The 19,420-nt window shown below is 37.5% G+C and overlaps 1 protein-coding gene across 2 annotated transcripts in view; it reads left to right on the top strand.

The window, feature by feature from the left end:
* The window catches only part of LOC124997298 (interferon-induced very large GTPase 1-like), a 406,468-nt gene continuing 387,048 nt past the window's right edge, over nucleotides 1-19,420 (top strand). The window contains exons 1-3 of one of the 2 annotated variants that reach the window (XM_047570895.1): nucleotides 1-397; nucleotides 4,074-4,164; nucleotides 4,272-4,847. In XM_047570895.1, coding sequence (XP_047426851.1) covers nucleotides 4,086-4,164; nucleotides 4,272-4,847 — 655 coding nt within the window. In that variant the 5' untranslated portion in view covers nucleotides 1-397; nucleotides 4,074-4,085. The remainder of the gene's footprint in view (nucleotides 398-4,073; nucleotides 4,165-4,271; nucleotides 4,848-19,420) is intronic. The other variant, XM_047570901.1, reaches the window with a different exon arrangement.

Raw genomic sequence — 19,420 nt, 5'->3', positions numbered from 1 at the left:
TGTGCATTTAATTACCCTGGTTTGATGCTTTGCTGTAAATGACATGAGGGTAGTTATTATGAAGAAGTCCACCAGGAGACAATTTTCATCAGTTGTCAACAGTGTTAAAGGACAGAAGAAACGCATTCGGTTTTATATTAAAACTCTCCTTAAATCCCTTCCCCTGTTTTGGACTAACACATGTTTAATGTCAGGGGATCTCTTGGTAGATACTAAAAACATCTTTGGAAACAAGCAGCTGTATCAGATGCCACTGATGACTTGGATATGTTTCGGTAATGTGAGCCCTGCCTGATCAGTGTTTTCCACAAACTCCCTCTTACTTTCACTTTTCCCTCAGTGACTTGGAAGTAGTGTGGCTGAAGGGTTTGTGAGAGCAAACATTTGACATGATAAGGTGAGTTTTACTACAATTATTGATGTTTTATTTTATTTTATTGGTATCATGCGCAGTAAATCTTGACTGCTGGACTTGAGTGGAAGAGTGTACGCACATACACTTTATACATCTTTTCTAATCTATTTAACTATGAGAATGTGGGTTTTGAAATCAGCCAACACGTGCACACATTTAATCTTCCCACTTGAGTACTTTCAGAGATCTGATTGTCTAAACGGGGTGTGTCCATTGATAGTGTGCTGTTTCTGCTCAAGTTCCTTACTGTTATATTGTGGTTTTACACTCTCAGTTTGAGAGTTTTATTTCATCTTGTAAACCATTTTTTCTTGATAACCAACCAGCTCTCAATGTATTTATCGTGTAGCCCTTGGACCTATACCACGAATGATCTATTTGCTCCTCATCCCTGAGAGACTGCTCCTAGTTCATATTTTGAATATTTTCTTTTGTTCATGGATATTTGCATCTGATGCCTCTGATTTCAGGTCGGCTTTTACACTGAAACCTCTGTCAATATTTTCTGCTGTTTGTCATTTTCAAAAATGTGGCTTCGATTTTCAGACATTTTTTATGCACCATTTAGTTTCTGTGAATTACTTCGGTGATGAAGAGCAGATAAGATGGAAAAAAACAAAGAAACCGAAAAGGTTTAAAATTTAAAATTTGAAAACAATATTGAATAAAGTACACCGATCAGCCACAACATAAAAACCACTGACATCAGACCATTGACCATCTTGTAACAATCCAATGTTCTGCTGGGAAACGTTTGGACCTGGCATTCATTCATCTGAATGTTACTTAGTGTCAGAGTTGGTGCGTGTTGAGGTGAGGACCCAAGTGCAGGACAATAGATTAGTGAGGAAACCCCGTAAAAGGGGTTTTTAATGGGGACAAACAGAAACCAACAGAAGGCGCTGCAGACAGGCAGGTAAATCCAATGTACAAAAATAAAGCAAAAACTCACAGGAGGAACACATGGACGAAGTGCAGGGTAGTCACGTAGGGAAGTAACACCAGAAAACATTAATGACATGACCGACAACAAAGGAAAAAGCAGGGCTATATATACACAAGAGGCCTAAGTGCAGTCCAGTCGGAGCAGAATACAACAGACAAGGTATTTATCTCCAACCTTCCATAATTTGATGTCATTATTTTACAGCGTCAACTGAGCACAGCACTGGGTCTCTGTGGATAAGGCTGGAACACCAAAACACTTAACTTTTAATCTATTCTTCTTTGAACCTCACCCAGTTGCATGGGAATCCGGTGACAACATCACCTGATATGTATTCTATATTTAGATCATCATCAACATACTACGTTGCCATTACACAACCTTTTCTGGTAGAGAACTGAAGCTGTGATCTCCACACTCTGCTCAAAGCTACATTGACAAGAACAGTAATTTGGGAACATGTGAGCTGGTAAAGGGGAATGCATTTAATCACACTGCTTTGCTGTAAATGACAGGAGGCCTAAGCATGCTTAGCTCTGCTCTCCACTGTGTAGTAACCATGTTAGTTTTATGCTAGTCTCGCTTTTTCTGGCATTGATTCAACGTGTCAATTACAGCAGATTCACACAACATACAGATTAACGTCAGGAAACCACATTGTGGATTGTTAATCCCACTACGTCTTGTGAAAAATAGTGCCATTTGGCCTTTTTAGATTCCACTTTTTCCCCATCGGACTGAGGCTTGGGCTTTCACTCAACCATTCTCAAATCATATCTGTATAGATTTCTCTGTTTGGGTCATTGTCTTTTCACAGTCATATTTCTTTTGTATTCTGAATCAGATTGTCCTTCAGGATTGATTTTTCTTGCATCCATTTTACCCTCTACCTTTAGAAGCTGCCCATGACCTGCTGCTGAGAAGTAAAGCTGCAGCATGATGCTACCACCACTATGCACAATGTGGGGTGGTGCGTTTGTTGGTTGTGCGTGGTGTCGCATGAGTTGAGATCTTTGGTAAACAGCCCCCTGAAGCAGAGGCACTGTGTTGGGATCAGGACTTGAGTTGATTTACTATGTTGATCTTGTTCATAATTGATTAATGGTTAAGAACTTATCTTGTGATTTAGTATTGATGTGACGTAAGAAAAACAGGCTGAAGGGTGGAGTAGAATTGGAAACTGCCTACGTCAGGCATGTCAAACATACGGCCCGCGGGCCGGACCCGGCCCGTTTGGTCATTTAATCCGGCCCGGCATAAATTTCTGAGTATGTCAAAAAAAGAAGCGAGTCTCTAGCTAATTTCTATTAAAAGTTGCGATTTTTTAAAATAAATACAAACCAAATGCTCCCTCCGGCCGCTAGAGGGCAGTAAATGTGTAAAAGCGCTCACGTCAAGCATGCGGCACTGACACGAGTTAGTCACAGGAAATAAACATTCGCAACGTGATGTGTCCAAGTAAAAATAAACCGGCAATCTTGGTTCACCATTCACCACTACTAAACAAGTTATCGGTCAACACACCCTTCCCAAAATGGCACTGTCAAAAAAAAGAAGAGTGGACACGGAGTGCAGAGTTTTCCAGGAGAAATGGACCGAGAAGTATTTATTCACAGAAGTGAATGCAAAACCAGTGTGCTTGGTATGTAATCAGCAAGTTGCAGTGTTCAAAGAGTTTAATATTCGGCGCCACTCATCATAAAGACAAATATGTCATATTAAAGACAATTAATATTGTGCAGTATATTCTCAGCTTCAGTAGGCCCAGCCTAGTAGTTTGATCTGATGCAGTCTAATCCTATTGCCCATGCACTGCTATAACTTTTTTATTTATTTTATTTTGTATTTCTTTTTTCATTTATTTCAAAGCAGTATGACAATTAAGGCGAAAATGTTTTTTTCATAGCTCCCACTTGAGTTTGTTTAGTGTGGTGAGTTGGTTCAGGTGTAAAACTGCATTCACTCAACTGTTAAAATAAACCAGTTGTTAACACATTCACGGCCAAACATGAAAAATCATTTTTTTCCCCATTGTTTTTGAATAAATGTGTTGTGCTTAGAAAAGATCCCTTGTTATCCGTGATTATAACATGTAGGGTAGGCTACAAATGTAGGCTGAATGATAAAGCATAGTACTGATAAACAAAGCTAAATATTTGGAGTTGGCATTCTTTTGCTGATCCGGCCCACCTGAGAACAGAAAGTCTGGATCCGGCCCCAGAGCCAAACTGAGTTTGACATGCCTGGCCTACGTATCTCATGTTTGTGTTTGGTATATGCAGCATTTTGGTCTCATCACATCAAAGAACCTTCATCCAGTTGACTTTGGAGTCTCCCACATGGCTTTGGGCAAACTCTAGATGAGATTTAATTTTCATTTTTAATTTTCGTCGCTGCTCTTCTATAAAGCTTTGACTGGTGAAGAACAACAACTGCCCACAACTGTTGCTTTATTCAGAGTCTCTCCAAATCAGCTGTTAAACATATCATTAATGGTGTCTTCATGGCCTTCCTCACTCACCGTCGCTCAGTTCAGTTTGTGAAGACATCCTGGTCTAGATTCACACATATTCCATGTTGTTTTCATTTCTTAATGGTGGATTGAACTGAACTAAATTGCATTTAATTAATTAATAAATAGTTTTATTAGAAACCAGCTAATCTGAGTAGATTTTATCTGGAGAATTAATTCAGTTTATTTCTTTTGCTTAGTTCCTAGAGCCAATGAATGATCCTCATAAAGTTCAGAGCTCAGAGAATATGGATAAAACCAAGTCTACATTAATGGCAAGCGAAGACAAAGGTAAGACTTAATAATTATTTTTAATTAATATATATATATTTTTGACTATATTTGCATACTGAATAAACTGTCATCTAACCTACTGATGTTCTTCTGTTTGTTTTCAGTGGAGCCTGAGCTCACACTTGTGTTAATCGGTGATACTAAGTCCATTGAGATTGGACCAAAAAACATTTTACTTGAACATGACAAGCCTACAAATATGGAGTTTTTTTCCTCCAAACTGTATGATTTGTGTGGTCGGCACATCTCCGTCATTAACAGGCTTGGTTTTCCAAACATTGACAGAATCCCGTTAAATCAGGGAATTCATGCCTTTGTCCTACTGCTGCCAAATGGTCTGCACGTCAACCATTACCACTCAGCAGTGCAGAAGTTAAAAAAAGCTTTCGGCAAAGACTTTCTTTCTCACGTAATGACAATAGTGACTCATGAGTTGGATGAAACATGTGAAAGTGCACTGGAAGACCTTGAAGATTTCTCCACTTTTGATGAAAAAAGATACCACACATGTAGAAGAAGTATGACAGATGAACAAGAGATAATAGATCTGTTGGAAAAAATAGACGTCATGGTCTCTGAAAACAATCACCACTGCTACACAACACTGATGTGTGATGGGAAAAAAGAACAGAAAGAACAAATGGAGCAGAAACTCTACAAAGAAGAAACCACTGGGACAGGTGAGATTTTAATGCAGACAGAATTAATTAAAAATACATCAGAGCTTTGATTTTGAGTTTTTCAAGGGAAAAAATAGGTAATTTCTAATTAAAGCATATTGATTTTTCCAAAGCATTTACAGTTTTGGTTTACCCAGACTGTCTAACCAACAGGTGAAAAGTTGACACCGACACCTTGACACACATCAAAAAGACGACTCGGCCTGTCACAATCATCAACAAATCAGTTAATCATATGATAAATGAAAATAAACATTGAAATGTGTAGGAATAAAAGCGATGATTTCAAAGGCGAATGCCACAGTCCCAGTGTGGGAACATTTCGGATTTAAACCGAATGAGTAAGATGAGCCCATTAACACGGACGAGCCAGTTTATCATACTGGTTTGAAAGTAGAGCCAATTGAATCAACTTGCACGTGCACCTGAAATACAACCATCCGGTCCAGTTTTCCCAGCTGGGCAAAAAATGCAGCTGGAGATGCAACAATAAACAACGATAAACAAAACTTAAAAACCTTAAAAACTTTTTGCTGATTGTTAAAATGTAATGTGCAATACAAATAAACAAACTAAACAAATCTAAAACTGAAAATGAATAGAAAAAAATACAGTATCATTATGACAAAAAATATGACGTTGTCCAATCTGTTTTTTCTTACACTATCCTGCAGTCGCAGAGTGGGAGGTTACAGCTGAAACAAAGGAAAACGTAAGGACTGTTCTCAACTTCCTCAGTAATCATAATTACAGAAAACACTTTAATCAAAATATCTGTACATTTTGGATCCATCTACAGGCTACCACATAAACAGTTGTTTAGTAATTTGAAGTAAAGTCAACCTTTTCTTAGTCTGCTGTAGTGAATGAAGCTGATGAAGCTGAACACTCTGTGAAGACTGATGAAAACAGAGGAGCAGACTCTGAAATCAAGTCTCTACCGCCTGAACCTGGGGAGAAAGGTACAAAAACACACAAAAACATGAAGCCCACTTAAAATAGAACTTTTCTTTATTATATATATGATATAGATGACATCTAATGTTATCCTGGAGGTTGTTTACATCTAAATGGGAGGAAAAGTGTAGGAAGTACAACCCTTTTACGTTTGAGTATTAATCTAATAAAACCAAATAAAAGGTTCATCTTAAATACTTTGATCAGAATCCTTCAACTCCATGTTTTGTGAATTTGTGTGTCTTTCTTTCTGTAGATTTGTCTTCAGAAATTTAAATAACTAAAGTGAATTCAGGTCAGGTGACTGAATCCTGCTGAACATTCCACTTCTGTACTTTCAAAAACTCCATTAACAGTCTGTGGTTATTTTCTATCGGTATTGTGTACTGGACATAAGAAGATGGAATGTCTCGTCACATCTTAGGTAAACACTAGTGGTCCATTGTCATTGGATACCATACATTATTATGCATCAAGATGCCGTTCTATCCTTCTCCGTATTTTTCTTCTTCCCATCACTCTGGTAGTTGTCTGCTAGTGATTTTGATTTAGCTTTTATGTTTTTGCCTACATGGGCATTCTCTAGATGTTCCTCCTACATTCAGTAATGGTTTCTTTATAGCAGTACCACCACAAACACCTGTCAAATACCCCCTCCAACAGTAGATGCAGAAATCAAGCAGTAACCTCCTGGGCTGAAGCCAAAATGCAGATCCTCAAATGGCATAGACTTCCATAGACTCTGATGTTAAAATGTACAACCAGCGACTGTACGACGTAATGGTAAGATTATGTGGCTTTCAGAAACTACATCAGTCCACAGGGCTGACCCATAAATGCTCAAGGCAATCAGTCACTTCACATCATTGTGAATGTATGTATGTATGTATGAAACCTCAAACATCATCAGTTGTGTAATGACCGAAATTTTGATACAAGACAAAGTGTTTCAAACCAGCTTGCTTCAATAGAGTGAAACAGGCTTCAAAGCCTCAGGGTCAAACATCCCATCGCTACTAAATACTAAAATATGTTATATATGGTATTAATGTATCACATGTGAAATTATGAACCTGAATGCATGTCATCGGCACCCTTCTTCTTGCATGTCAGGCACTGAGCTTGAAATGGATCCCGATCAAGACAAAAACATGTTGATTTCCATAACACTGTTGCGACATTATATAATCACGTCAGCCCCCCATACTCGTTTTATTGTGGTGTCAATTCAATGTGTCAATTATCAGTGAATTCATCAGCATTCCACTTTGCGTAAACAGTGGGTGCCTTCACAGGTTACTAGCTGCCTGAATGCCACTAAACTTTATCCCTTTGCAACTGCAATTTATAATAGCCGGTTAGGTTAGGTCAAGTCAAGTCAGACACTAAAATGGCAATAGCCAGAGAGACCCACATCATGCTTCAACACACCTCTTCAGGAAACCTGGGGGAGACATCAAGGAGGATATCTCCATACATAGAGCCAATGGTTGAGGTGTGTCTGCTGGTTGAGCTCTGGGAAGTAACGATATCGGCTCTTGATATCAACTGCTGTTAATCGTTGAGTTTTGAGGCTATGAACTTTAATCAACTCCTGTTCTTTAATTGGGCAGTCCTCACGAGAGACAGTTTATGTACATATTGAATCTGAAGAACTTAAATTAATGGATTCTACTTTGTTGAGCACACATTCCTGTATCTTGACATAACCCACAAAAAGATTAGAAATTCCACTAGTTAATATAAAACACTCAGCTGGTGTCTCATCAAAATCAATACAGTAAACTTGGAGGAATCTATAAACTGCTGCAGATTTTGGTATGTTTATACTTTTTGTTAATAAAATTGAACCCATATGTGTTATTCTGTATGTTCATGTGTCCAGTATTGTTCAACATTGTTGATAACAGTAATATGTTGTAATTTGGTAAATATCTGCTGTTTTCCAGAAGACAGCGACGGACAAAAAGGCCAAGAAAAAACTGAAACACTGTTCCGAAGACTTCACCTTCAAGACCAACAGAAGCTGTCACTAGCAGACTTTCTCAAAATAGGTCCAACTCTAAAACAAAACCAAGACATATCTGAGAAAGATCTCGCTAATACTTTTCTTCACAGGTTAATGATATTAGACTACAGAGCCAGATATATTTCTGAAACACAAGAAAGTCCCGATCTGAGATATTCACAGTCTGTTCCAGTGTTTGAATCAGATGACAATGACTTAGATGCTCTTTATAGCACCACTGTAGATGTTGGTCAGTTAAAACAAACCATCGTGCATCCAATGGATGTTCAAATGGCAGTATTTCACTGCTCAGACAGCTTCCTTAAGCAGAACATGATTACAAAGTTATCACAGTGTCAGTACGCCTTGCCTTTCCTTGTTCCTAACGCAGAGACCCCAACAATCGAATTTCCTCTGTGGACATTTAGACAAATAATCAAAACGTGGAAAACAACTCAAGTCAAAGATGATTCAAAACTTGTCACCATGAAGAGTATGCCCATCTGCAACGCTGAGACACACATGGTGTCATTTTTCCGCCTGGGTTCAGTATCTGAGTCGAAATCACAGCTCCTGAACTTTTTGATCAACGACCGTCACAACACCTTCTTCCACAGAAACTGTCCAGGCAGCACCAAATCTCGTCATCTGATGGACGGTGTGGCAGAGATTGCCTGGTACTGCCCTGCTGGAAAACCCAATGATTCCTTCACTGACTGCATTGCCTTCTGTAATCTTCATGGTGATGCTCTGATGATTGAAAAACAAACTAAAATACTGACTGAAACTTCTTCAGTCAATGTAGTTCTTGTACCAACTCTGGAAAAAAGCCACAAAAGTCAAGCAACAGTCATCTCAGATCTTTACAAGTCTCAGAAGTCTCTCATTATTCTCATTGCTGATAATGATTGTGATGCAGTTCTGATGAGACCAGGAAAGTACAAAATGGGTCTGAAAGAGAGAAGCCAGTCAGATGTTTCTGAAAGCCTGAAAGGAATTATTAGAAAGATTTTGTCTGGATTACAAACCTCCTTCCAGCTCAAATCTATGGCCAATGTCTCTGGAATCAGAGTGGATGAAGATGACCCAGTGTGTCGAAAAGGGGAAAAGGCAGCAATGGAAATATTTAATTTGATTCAGGGTATGGATATTTCAAAGATTAAAGATAGATTTCTCCCCTGTCAAGGCCAACTGTGGCACCAGTGGTCGAGAATAAAAAAAGAACTGTATCACCTGAAAGGAAACGTGGAGGAGGAAAAAAGTCAGAAAAATCAGCAGCTGATGAAAATCAGAGAAGATCAATGCTCTGCTTCCTGTAGTAAACTGATGAAGTCATTCACTGAAAGCCTCATTTCTTTGTCGTCCCAGGAGATAGAGTACTTCCTGAAATGGACTCAGATCTTAATAGATGCCCTCTGCACAGACGACCTGTCTTCAATTCTCCAAAGCTATGATGAAAAATGGTCTGAGGTCTTGGATCTGAAGAAGAAACACCCCAAATCTCCACTGTTAGCAGTTAAACAAGATGAGCTTGAAAAAATATCAAAAAAACTGCAGTCAGCAACTTTTGGTTTGGAGCATATCTTTAGAGAAATGGGACAGATCTATGAAGCTTATCAAGCTCTGAAGAAACAACCAAACAGTGGGCAGACCAACTGGTCCAAATACCCTAGACTGGCTGCAGATCTGATGATATCAGGACGCCCTATGGAGCTGATGGATGGAGATGCAGGTCATGTGCCTTTGATGTGGATCTCTAGTGTTTTAGAAGAAGTCATCAAGAAACTGGGCGACCAGAGAGTTTTTGTGTTGTCGGTTCTGGGCGTACAAAGCAGTGGAAAATCAACAATGCTGAATGCCATGTTTGGATTGCAGTTTGCAGTGAGTGCTGGTAGATGCACCAAGGGAGCTTTCATGCAGCTGGTCAAAGTGTCAGAGGACATACAGAAAGATTTCAAGTTTGATTATGTTCTCGTAGTGGACACTGAAGGACTACGTGCTCTTGAATTGGCAGGTAATGCCACTCTTCACCACGACAACGCACTGGCCACATTTGTTGTTGGCCTGGGAAACATGACACTGATCAACATCTTTGGTGAGAATCCAGCTGAGATGCAAGATGTCCTGCAGATTGTTGTCCAGGCTTTCATGAGGATGAAGAAAGTTAAGCTTTCTCCGAGTTGTGTGTTTGTTCACCAGAATGTTACAGACATTGCAGCTGCAGAGAAAAACATGGATGGAAAGAGACGCCTGCTAGAAAAACTGGACCAGATGGCTCAGCTTGCTGCCAAAGAGGAGGTGTGTGACGTTAAGTGCTTCAGTGACATCATTGCATTTGATGTGCAACAAGATGTGAAATACTTTGCCCAGCTATGGGAAGGAAGTCCACCGATGGCTCCCCCAAATCCTGGTTACAGTGAGAGTGTCCAAGAACTGAAGAGGATGATCCTCACTAAGGCTTCACAGTCTGCTGGAATCACTCTCTCACATTTTAAAAGCAAAATTCAAGACCTGTGGAATGCCCTGATGAACGAACAGTTTGTTTTCAGCTTCAAAAACACGCTTGAAATTGCAGCATACAGAAAGCTTGAGGTCCAATATGGGAACTGGACCTGGGAGCTTAGGAGCAACATGCTGATCATTGAAAACCAACTTTACCCCAGGATTGAAAATGGAAAACTTGACAAGGTTGACCGTACTTACCTTCTGAAAGAAATGAGCAAAACATACGAAAAAATCAAGACGGACATGATGTCACACTTTGAGGACAACAGAGACAAAGACATGTTGGTTCAGTGGCGAGGCCGATTTGAAATCAAAATCAAGGAGTTTCATGAGGAACAAGTGAAAGAAGTGAAAAGGAAGCTGGATGAAGTTATCCAGCAAAAGAAAGCTTGTAAAAGGCTTAATGATATGAAGCCAGAGTTTGAGAACAAACTGCTGCAAAAGAGCAAAGAGCTCGCTCAGCAGTTAAAAGACAAGGCAAAGGATGAAGAGGAGCTTCAAAAGCAGTTCAACTCTGTTTGGACTGGCTGGGTCAGTGAATTAACTGGAGATATAAAACCCATTAAGGACATAAACTTGGAAGACGACAAAATATTCATCCTTGAAGAGCTGGGGATTGAGTGGTCTCTCATAGATGAATCCAGCTCCAGTGGAAGATACAAAAATGTATCAAAAGTTGGGAATTACTGTTCTTATATAACCTACAAGAAGTACCAAGAACATTGTAACAAAGTCCAAAAATCTGAGGGAGGTAAGAAAGAAACCAAAACACACACAACCAGAAAAAGAAACGATTTATTTTCAGCAGCATTAAAAGCTGGTTTAGACTTGGCTCAACATGTTTTGGGATTTGGCTCAACAACAGAACAAAATGCTGGACAAGGTGAACTGAAGGGTGCTTTACCGCATGAAGAGCAGGAAGTGATCAGAACATTCATTAACAACATTGACCAACAGTCCTTTGATACAATTAAGACCAAGCCTGTAGCAACAAGAGGCTACAGCCCAACTTACCTACAAGAAGTCGCCAAAAATGTTCAAGAAAAACTGACAGAATTTGAATCAGAGAGGAAATATTCATTCAAGAAGGAGTTTACAGTTGATGTCTTGTTGTATGTTGTTGAACGATTGGGGAGTTGGCTTTCATATTCTCACCAGACATTTAAAAAGAACAATGACACCCTCACTTACTTGAACAACAATAAAACACAATATTACAATGTTTTCAGAAGCTTCTGCAAAGGAAACTCATCTGCCGTGGTGTTTGGAGAAATGATCTGTGACAAACTGAGGTTTTCCACTGTTGAGGCAATCTGTAACAAGACCGCCATTGATCTCGCTGGAGAGATGAGGTGCTCTTTCCCAGCATTCAATGGGAACAGGTTGGACTTGGAGAAACATCTGCTGAAATCACTTGCACAGAAAGACGACTTTGATGATTTCATCAACTACATCCGAGAACCAAGGGAGCAAGTAGAGGTTTTTATAAAAGAAGAAGTAGAAAAATACATCTTCAGAGAACACAGTGGTAAAGCTCAGAATATACTGAAGAAAAATGTTGATGACATCAGTCAGTGTGTGAGAAAAGCTTTATTTAAAGCAACAACAAAAGTCAAAACCCAGGGAGGAGGAACAGAGATGTGGGTGAAGGAATTTTCCTCTTTCCTCAAGGATGAGCTGCCACTTGATACCATTTGTTGTAAAAATTTCAGTGACATAAACAACTTTGACTTTCTTAAAGAAGAGATAGAGAAAGGTCTGGTTAACATCATTGAGGAGATGAACCACCTCTCCCTGGATAAGATGAAGGAATTCAGACTGAGACCTGATCACATCCTCATTGATCAGCTGTGTAAGTGCTGCTGGGAAACGTGTCCATTCTGTGGAGCTGTTTGCACCAACACCCTGGAAGACCACAGTCCTGAGGACCACAGTGTCCCTTTTCACCGGTCTGATGCAATCAAAGGTTGGCACTACAGAGGCACAGACATGATGAGTGTTGATTTCTGCACAACAAATGTTGCAAGCGATATGAGATTTTACTCCAATGAAACTGAAAACACCATTCCTTACAAACAGTATAGAACTGCTGGACCAAGGTTTGCTAACTGGAGAATCACCCCTGATGAGTCAAAGTTGAAATACTGGACATGGTTTGTGTGTCGGTTTCAAAAAGACCTGGAAGACTACTATGGTTATAAATTCAAGGGCAAAGGTGAAATTCCCAGCGAGTGGGAAACACACACAAAAGAAGAAGCAATTCAGAGTCTGGATGAAATGTAAAACAGTGAGTGAAACTACACAATTACAACTCTACTGCAAGTCCTAACAATTGTTTTCCTGTGATTTTCACAAAGTAAAATCTTCTAAAATGATGTGCAAATAAAAATTTCCTAAATGTGGACAGTCAACAGATCATCAAATACTGTAGGTGATTAGATTAGGCTCCAGAAACCTGTTTGCCTCAGTGAAAAGAAAACTGATCAGGAGAGTAACACACAAATATACGATGTCAACATCAAACCACTATGTCAAAGTTGTTCAGCTACAATTTATGGAAATAAAACAATATGTTTTTCTTAAGTTCAGTAAAGTTGTTAAATGTTAAATGTGTTATTATATTTGATTAAATCTAAATATTTGGATTAAGTAGTTTTTTTTTGTTTTTTTTTTTGTCTAGACAACATTGCCAAAATTAAAATTTGATTGAATGTAAATTGTATTTATTAAAATCTTCTTTCTTTATTTCTTTTTTTTTTTTTTTTTGGTTTTAATGTTCTATTTTCTACATTTTAAAGTGGAAATATTTTGGTGTACTGAGGTGGGACTTTTTTTTTTAAGTATTTGTTGTTTGTTGTTGTTGTTTTATTAACCTCGTTTTACACATTTTGGGTTTTATATGTAATAATCTTGCAAACAATCTATAATCTAAATGCAAACAATGAAAGTTACACAATATCTGTAGAAAACATAATCCAACACAAATTATCTTGTAATTTTGACCTTTCATGCTACAATAATAAAACAATATAACTAGTTCATATCTTCTAAAACACCAGGTTTGTTTGTGTTCCTGACAAAGTCTCAGGGTTAAAGACGATTCAGCAACTTTAAACATTTGACTTCTTTTTTTCTGAGTATTCTATTATACACCACAGTGTCTTTATGCCATTTACAGCTTTTAACATTTAAGAGATGTTTAATAGTATCAGGAATATTTTAACTGTGTTCTATTAACATTTTAGTTTTTCTTGTTCTTTATTATAATCTTGCTTAGTTTGGAATGAATTTAAATTAAAATGTATAAAAACGTTAATAATATAGTGAATCATTCATTAAGGCCACTAACACAAATAATGTCATGAGTGAAAAAAAAGATCCTTTGGATTTATTTCATTTTAATGTGTACATTAATCGTATTGTGTTCAACTGACATAAGTTTCTTTTTCCCAACCTCACTAAATTATTGCTTGTCAAACCAAAATATTACATTATTTTTATTTTATTATTATTATATTAAAATTGTTTAAAAGAATCATGTTGATTTTTAAGTTACTGTTAACACCAATTTATTATGTGAGGTTAAAGTGCCTTCATCACCTCCAGGGTACCTGATTTTCAACCATTACTCCAAATTGATTTGTTAATGGCAGTTGTTGGAGCCAATTTTTTGTGTTTAATCATTTTATAGTTTAGATGATTTGCTGTATTTGATATGGGACGTCTAAGTTATGGTTTGGGGTATGAGAGTGATCATTTGATTTATCTACGTTTATGTGTTTAGCTGTTCTGATTTAATTCAGATTTGTAGCAGCTGTGGAAGGAGGAAGAGGCGTGTTCAGTGTTTTGTTTATGTTTAGTTTAAAAGCATTTTTGTCGTTCGTTTTGATTTTAAATAAACAGAAAAAGAGAAAACGAGTGACTCAAGCTTTATTTTTGGATAATTCAAACGTGTGAATCATACAACCCTATAACCAGGCACAGCGGTTTATTGATAGAAAAAATGAAAAGACAGTCATATTATTCAATTATATTATGTTACTCTAACTGGAAAAAAAAGATCCTTTGGATTTACTTCATTTTAATGTGTTCATACGTCTCACACAATCATATTGTGTTCAACTAACATCATTTTCTCTTTTCCTCCTCAATTATTATTCATCAAACCAAAATATTTCAGTTAGATTAAGACTGTTTAAAAGAATCCTGTTGATTCAACATGATTCTTATGTTACTGTAACACCAATTTATTGTGTGAGGTTAAAGTGGTTTCATCACTTCCAGGGTACCTGATTTTCACCTGTTACTCCAAAATGATTTATTAATATTATTCAGTGGTATCATGTTACTTGAACAAAAAAGGCAAAGAATCAGAGTTCGGTACCAACTTGTTCTTAGTAAACTTAATAAAACACACATTTGAAAAAATGGACTCAGTGAGTATATATTATACTGTGAGTATAATCCAATCCATAGTATTGATAGTGATAATTGATAACTTGTCTAAAGCTTCTTGATTTGTCTCTCAAATCGCACCAGATTGCTCCTTTTAAATTTATGATGCTCAAACAAATTCTGCAGGGGGAAAATCCCCTGTACCCCCCATATTTTTTTTATTATACATTTTGTTTTTGTAGAAAATATTCAGTTTCTACATTTCACAGAGCCATTCGCATGACATGAAAAAATGTGCATGTTCTCTTATGTGCATAAAGTACCAGATCCAGATAAGACCTCCTCCTCACAGATGTAGATGCAGATGTAGTTTATGGAGCTCCACAGGTCAGATATTCAGCACTGCAGACCAGAGACCCTCACAAGAAGATGGAGGGGAGAGAGTGAGACGCAGTGGTTAGTAAATTATAAGAGATAGAAAATAAATTATAAGATATTAGAGGACGGGAGCCAGAGAAGAAAGAGAGGAGAGGACATGTCCTCAGTGCATCGTCCCCCTGCAGCCTAGGCCTATAGCAGCATAACTAAGGGATGGTTAAGTCCAGCTCTAACTATAAGCTTTGTCAAAAAGGAAAGTCCTTAAGCCTGACCTTAAACGTAGAGACTGTGTCTGCCTCCTGAACCCAAACTGGGAGCTGGTTCCACAGGAGAGGAGCCTGGTAGCTGAAGGCTCTACCTCCCATTCTACTTTTAGAAACTCATTTTTTATGACTCAGCGCCGGTTCCAACTAATCGATTCCATCGGAAAACGTACGCCTCAAACATTATCAATTGTCTTAATTATTCTTAATGGCACATTTACGTCATACTCTGCCAGACAAACAGAGCAGCAACATGGAGAGGAACAAGCGCTCGAAAGTCTGGCTGTACTTCACGAAATGCAATGAAAATGCTGCTGTATGCAATCAGTGCAAGACAGTGATATCATGCAAAGGTGTGAATACCTCTAACATGCTGTAAGCAGCATGCGCAGTTTGTAATGATCAGCTTGTGATCCAAGCTACTTAAAAACACCCTACACTCTAAATATTGCTGCCGAGAAGATCCACCAGTGCAACGCTGTCACCAATTGGGCACCAATGGCACCTGCTGTGGTGAAGTGATGAGGAAGTTCACTATGGCTAAAACTGTCCTCAAAGAAAAACAGCAACTCCTGAGTAAGTATATGCATATGCATAACATTTAGTGATATGCAACAAATTAAGTCACAATGGCTTATGGTTATATGCTTCATATGCTTATGCAGATCATGTCCATCTGAATTTGTTTTTCAGACTTAGGCCCCAGCACGCACTGATCACTGATGTTAAAACGAGGTGGAATTCTCTCTATCTCATAATATTACTCATACTATTAAAATATTAAAATACTATTAAAATAGGCCTTCTTTTAAAACTGTGGATTATAAGACTGCAAGAGGATCTGTGTGTTTATTTTTAATTATCTGCTGTTTTAGACTGATGGAGAAAGTTCAGGAGTTTGTCCATCTGATGCGCATGCTCTACACGTCGACTCTCTGTGTCTCAAGCCAGAAAGGTGCAGCCAGTGGGCAGATTCTGCCTGTCTTGAAGAAGTTGAAGCAACACTACACCACTGAGGCAAGGGACTCACAGGAAACATTAAAGAGAAGATATGGACTGATCTATCCACCTGTTATCAGGCACCATGACTGATTAAATTTGTAGTTCATGAATGGTGGATGTCAGACACTCGCAAAAGTGTCCCCAGGTTTTTGAACATGAATGTTTATTCCTTTCTGAAATTAAGGATGAAGAGATTCAGACCTTCCTTGAGGAGGCAACAGTTATGGACCCGAGGATCAAGATGAAAATGGAAAATGATGATGCCACCTGGGACCGGCTGAAGACCACAGCAGTAACAGAGGTGCTGCTCACAAGAACAGAAGAGGTATTTGAATCACAGTATGTGGTACAATTCCACTGTGATGCTCTCTGGTCCCATAACTCAAACAGTGTGTTTATACTTAAGGTGCCAGTGCCAGAAGACACACAGAGCCAGAGACAGACTGAGGAGGATGTGGAGGAAGGCCATGTAAGTGCAGTTTATTATAATGATCATATGATATATTAATAATAATCAATTCAAACCATGCACCTAAAACATGAGTTCATGGTCCTTTTAATTTCAGACCGTACCTGTAAAGTACCCCAAGACAGCCCTGGATGAGCTGTTTGCAGAGGAGACAGACATGGAGCAGGTAACACCACAAGAAGAGACCCATGATCTTGGGCTCTAGCCTTAATGCAAACTATTAAAGTTATGCAAAGACGTCTAAAAACTACGTTCTTGTGTTGAGTGGCAACATAATGTTGACTCAGAATTTGAATGCTACAAATGGTTGCAATGAATTATCATGAGATAATGGCTTCACCTCTACTGGTTTATTTGTGTCTCTGACAAATTCTCAGTTGTTCATAAGAGGATTTTTCCATTTCAAAATTTTGAGTTGACTTTTTCCTCTTTTTTCAGTTATTATTTTGTAGACCACAGTGCCTTTACGTCTTTCACTTTGTTTTCACCTTCACAAGTTGTTTTATTAAATCAGTTACAATAAACATATTTGTCTGAATGATTATTTGAACAGTGTTATATTAATCAAATTATACAGATTTTCTTCTTTTACTATGAATAAGATAATGCTTGTCTGGAGACTGTCATTATTTTTTTAATTGTTCATTGATAACACAATGTTGATTTTTACTTTATGTTCTATAAGTGGTGATTATGGGTGATAATAAAATAACTGCTACTGAAGGACCAGGTTTGTTTGTGTTTCAGTTTTACAGTAAGAACCTTAGTTGAACATTGACTTTGTGTGCTATAAATGGTGATTGTGAGTGAAAATAACTAAGAAAGTTTCAGTTTACGGAAGATGTGTTTGTCTTCAAATTTATAAAATTATAATCTGAATGTTTTTTTGATTCACCAAATTCTATCTTTTGCTCTCCAAATGTTTTATTTTCTATTTGGAATATGATACCAAATTCTGGAAAGTGGAAACAAAGCGGTTTTCCCACATCTGCAAATGTTGTCCCTCCACATTTCAAGATAATACATTATTCGGAGAATCCAACATTTCATAATATACAGTATTCAAGATTCGGACTTTGTTTCCTTCAGAAATCCATTATTACATTTAAAATAAATAAATAGATCAATAATTCTACTCTTTACCTTATATATCTTGCCATCTTCTTATATTTATATAACTGAAAGTAATGAAAGTGAAATTTAGATAACTGAAAACTTACCTATCAAAATAGTGCAGTTTGAAGGATAAACCCAGTCAATGTAATGCTTCTCTTTAAAACATGAACTCATTCCGAAGTCTCTTCTTCTGTTATAAAGTTGAGACAGTTCAAGTTGAAGAAGACTTAAAAACACGATCACCTTAAACTTGCAGATGAGCAGATTTCACTGGATCTAGTGAAGTTGTCCCCCTCCACATTTCAAGATTAAATACAGAATTCTGAGAACATTCAAAATTCAGACTGTTTCCTCTGGAAATTCATTATTAAATTGAAAAACAAATACATCAACAATTATTATTTTTTCTCATTCTAAGAACTGAGCACATTTGTCCGTGCGAGTTTATTAATTACAAGCAAGTAAACTGTAAAATATAATAAACATAATAGATACCTGTAACAGACTAATCAGTGTATAATATATGTTCAGTGTAGTAATAATCATATTAAAACACACTCCTGTAGAAAACTTTGCTTTAGTCAATAAATATAAGACAACTACAAAATTAAAGGTAAATTGAAAGAACTAAAACTTACCTCTCAGAACACTAACACAATTATGTTGATCATTGATGAAGATGAGTTCAAGTTCAAGAGGACTCATTAAACAGCATTTAAAACTTGCAGACGAGCAACATTTGAGTTGAGATACTGGTTTACGCTGGATTAACCATTTAAAATCATGATGGTTGAGGTACAAACGTGATAAATGTGTCACCTTGACTAAAACAATGTCTTGGAGCTCACCAGGTTTGTACCGAATGAAATGATAGAGCAAATCCTCATTGTACATCAATTCTGATTGTGAATATTATACTATACACCATATTGTAATTGTAAAGTAAATTAAATGTAATCCAAATTAAATTAAACTATTCCTCTCCTGTGAAGAAACGTACAGAAAATGCATACTGGGCTAGCTGTTAGCTTCTTAAAGTGTAACTTACCAGACAAAGTATATATATATAAATAAAACTAGGGGACTGGTCTCTGTCTGAAAAAATACCTAGCTATACATTTTGGAATATCAATCAATACAACACATGAAAAACTGGCAGTTCACTGAACGAAAAACAGAGAAATTAATTAGCTTAACTTTTGAGAACTTTATATTTAGGTTAACAGTACGGGATGGATGTGCTAAATAAATGTCTTATTTTCACCATTAACGGGGCTATAAGTGTTATTGTGTCTCTCAATATGTAAAAAGCCCTCAGGTCTAAGTTACTTACCTTAAACGAGCCTGTAAAATGCTTTGAAGTCCGATTGTTTAGTTAATCACGGAGCTGTGTTTATCTTCTCCTCAGTCATGTTCATCCATCGGCGAGAAATGAAATTACTCAGAAAACGCATAAATACTCAGTAATAGTGAGAATTAA

Source organism: Mugil cephalus, chromosome 20, assembly GCF_022458985.1.
Source record: "Mugil cephalus isolate CIBA_MC_2020 chromosome 20, CIBA_Mcephalus_1.1, whole genome shotgun sequence".
Taxonomy (NCBI): Eukaryota; Metazoa; Chordata; class Actinopteri; order Mugiliformes; family Mugilidae; genus Mugil; species Mugil cephalus.
The sequence above is the reverse complement of the archived record's forward strand: the minus strand, read 5'-3'. Positions and strand labels throughout refer to the sequence as shown.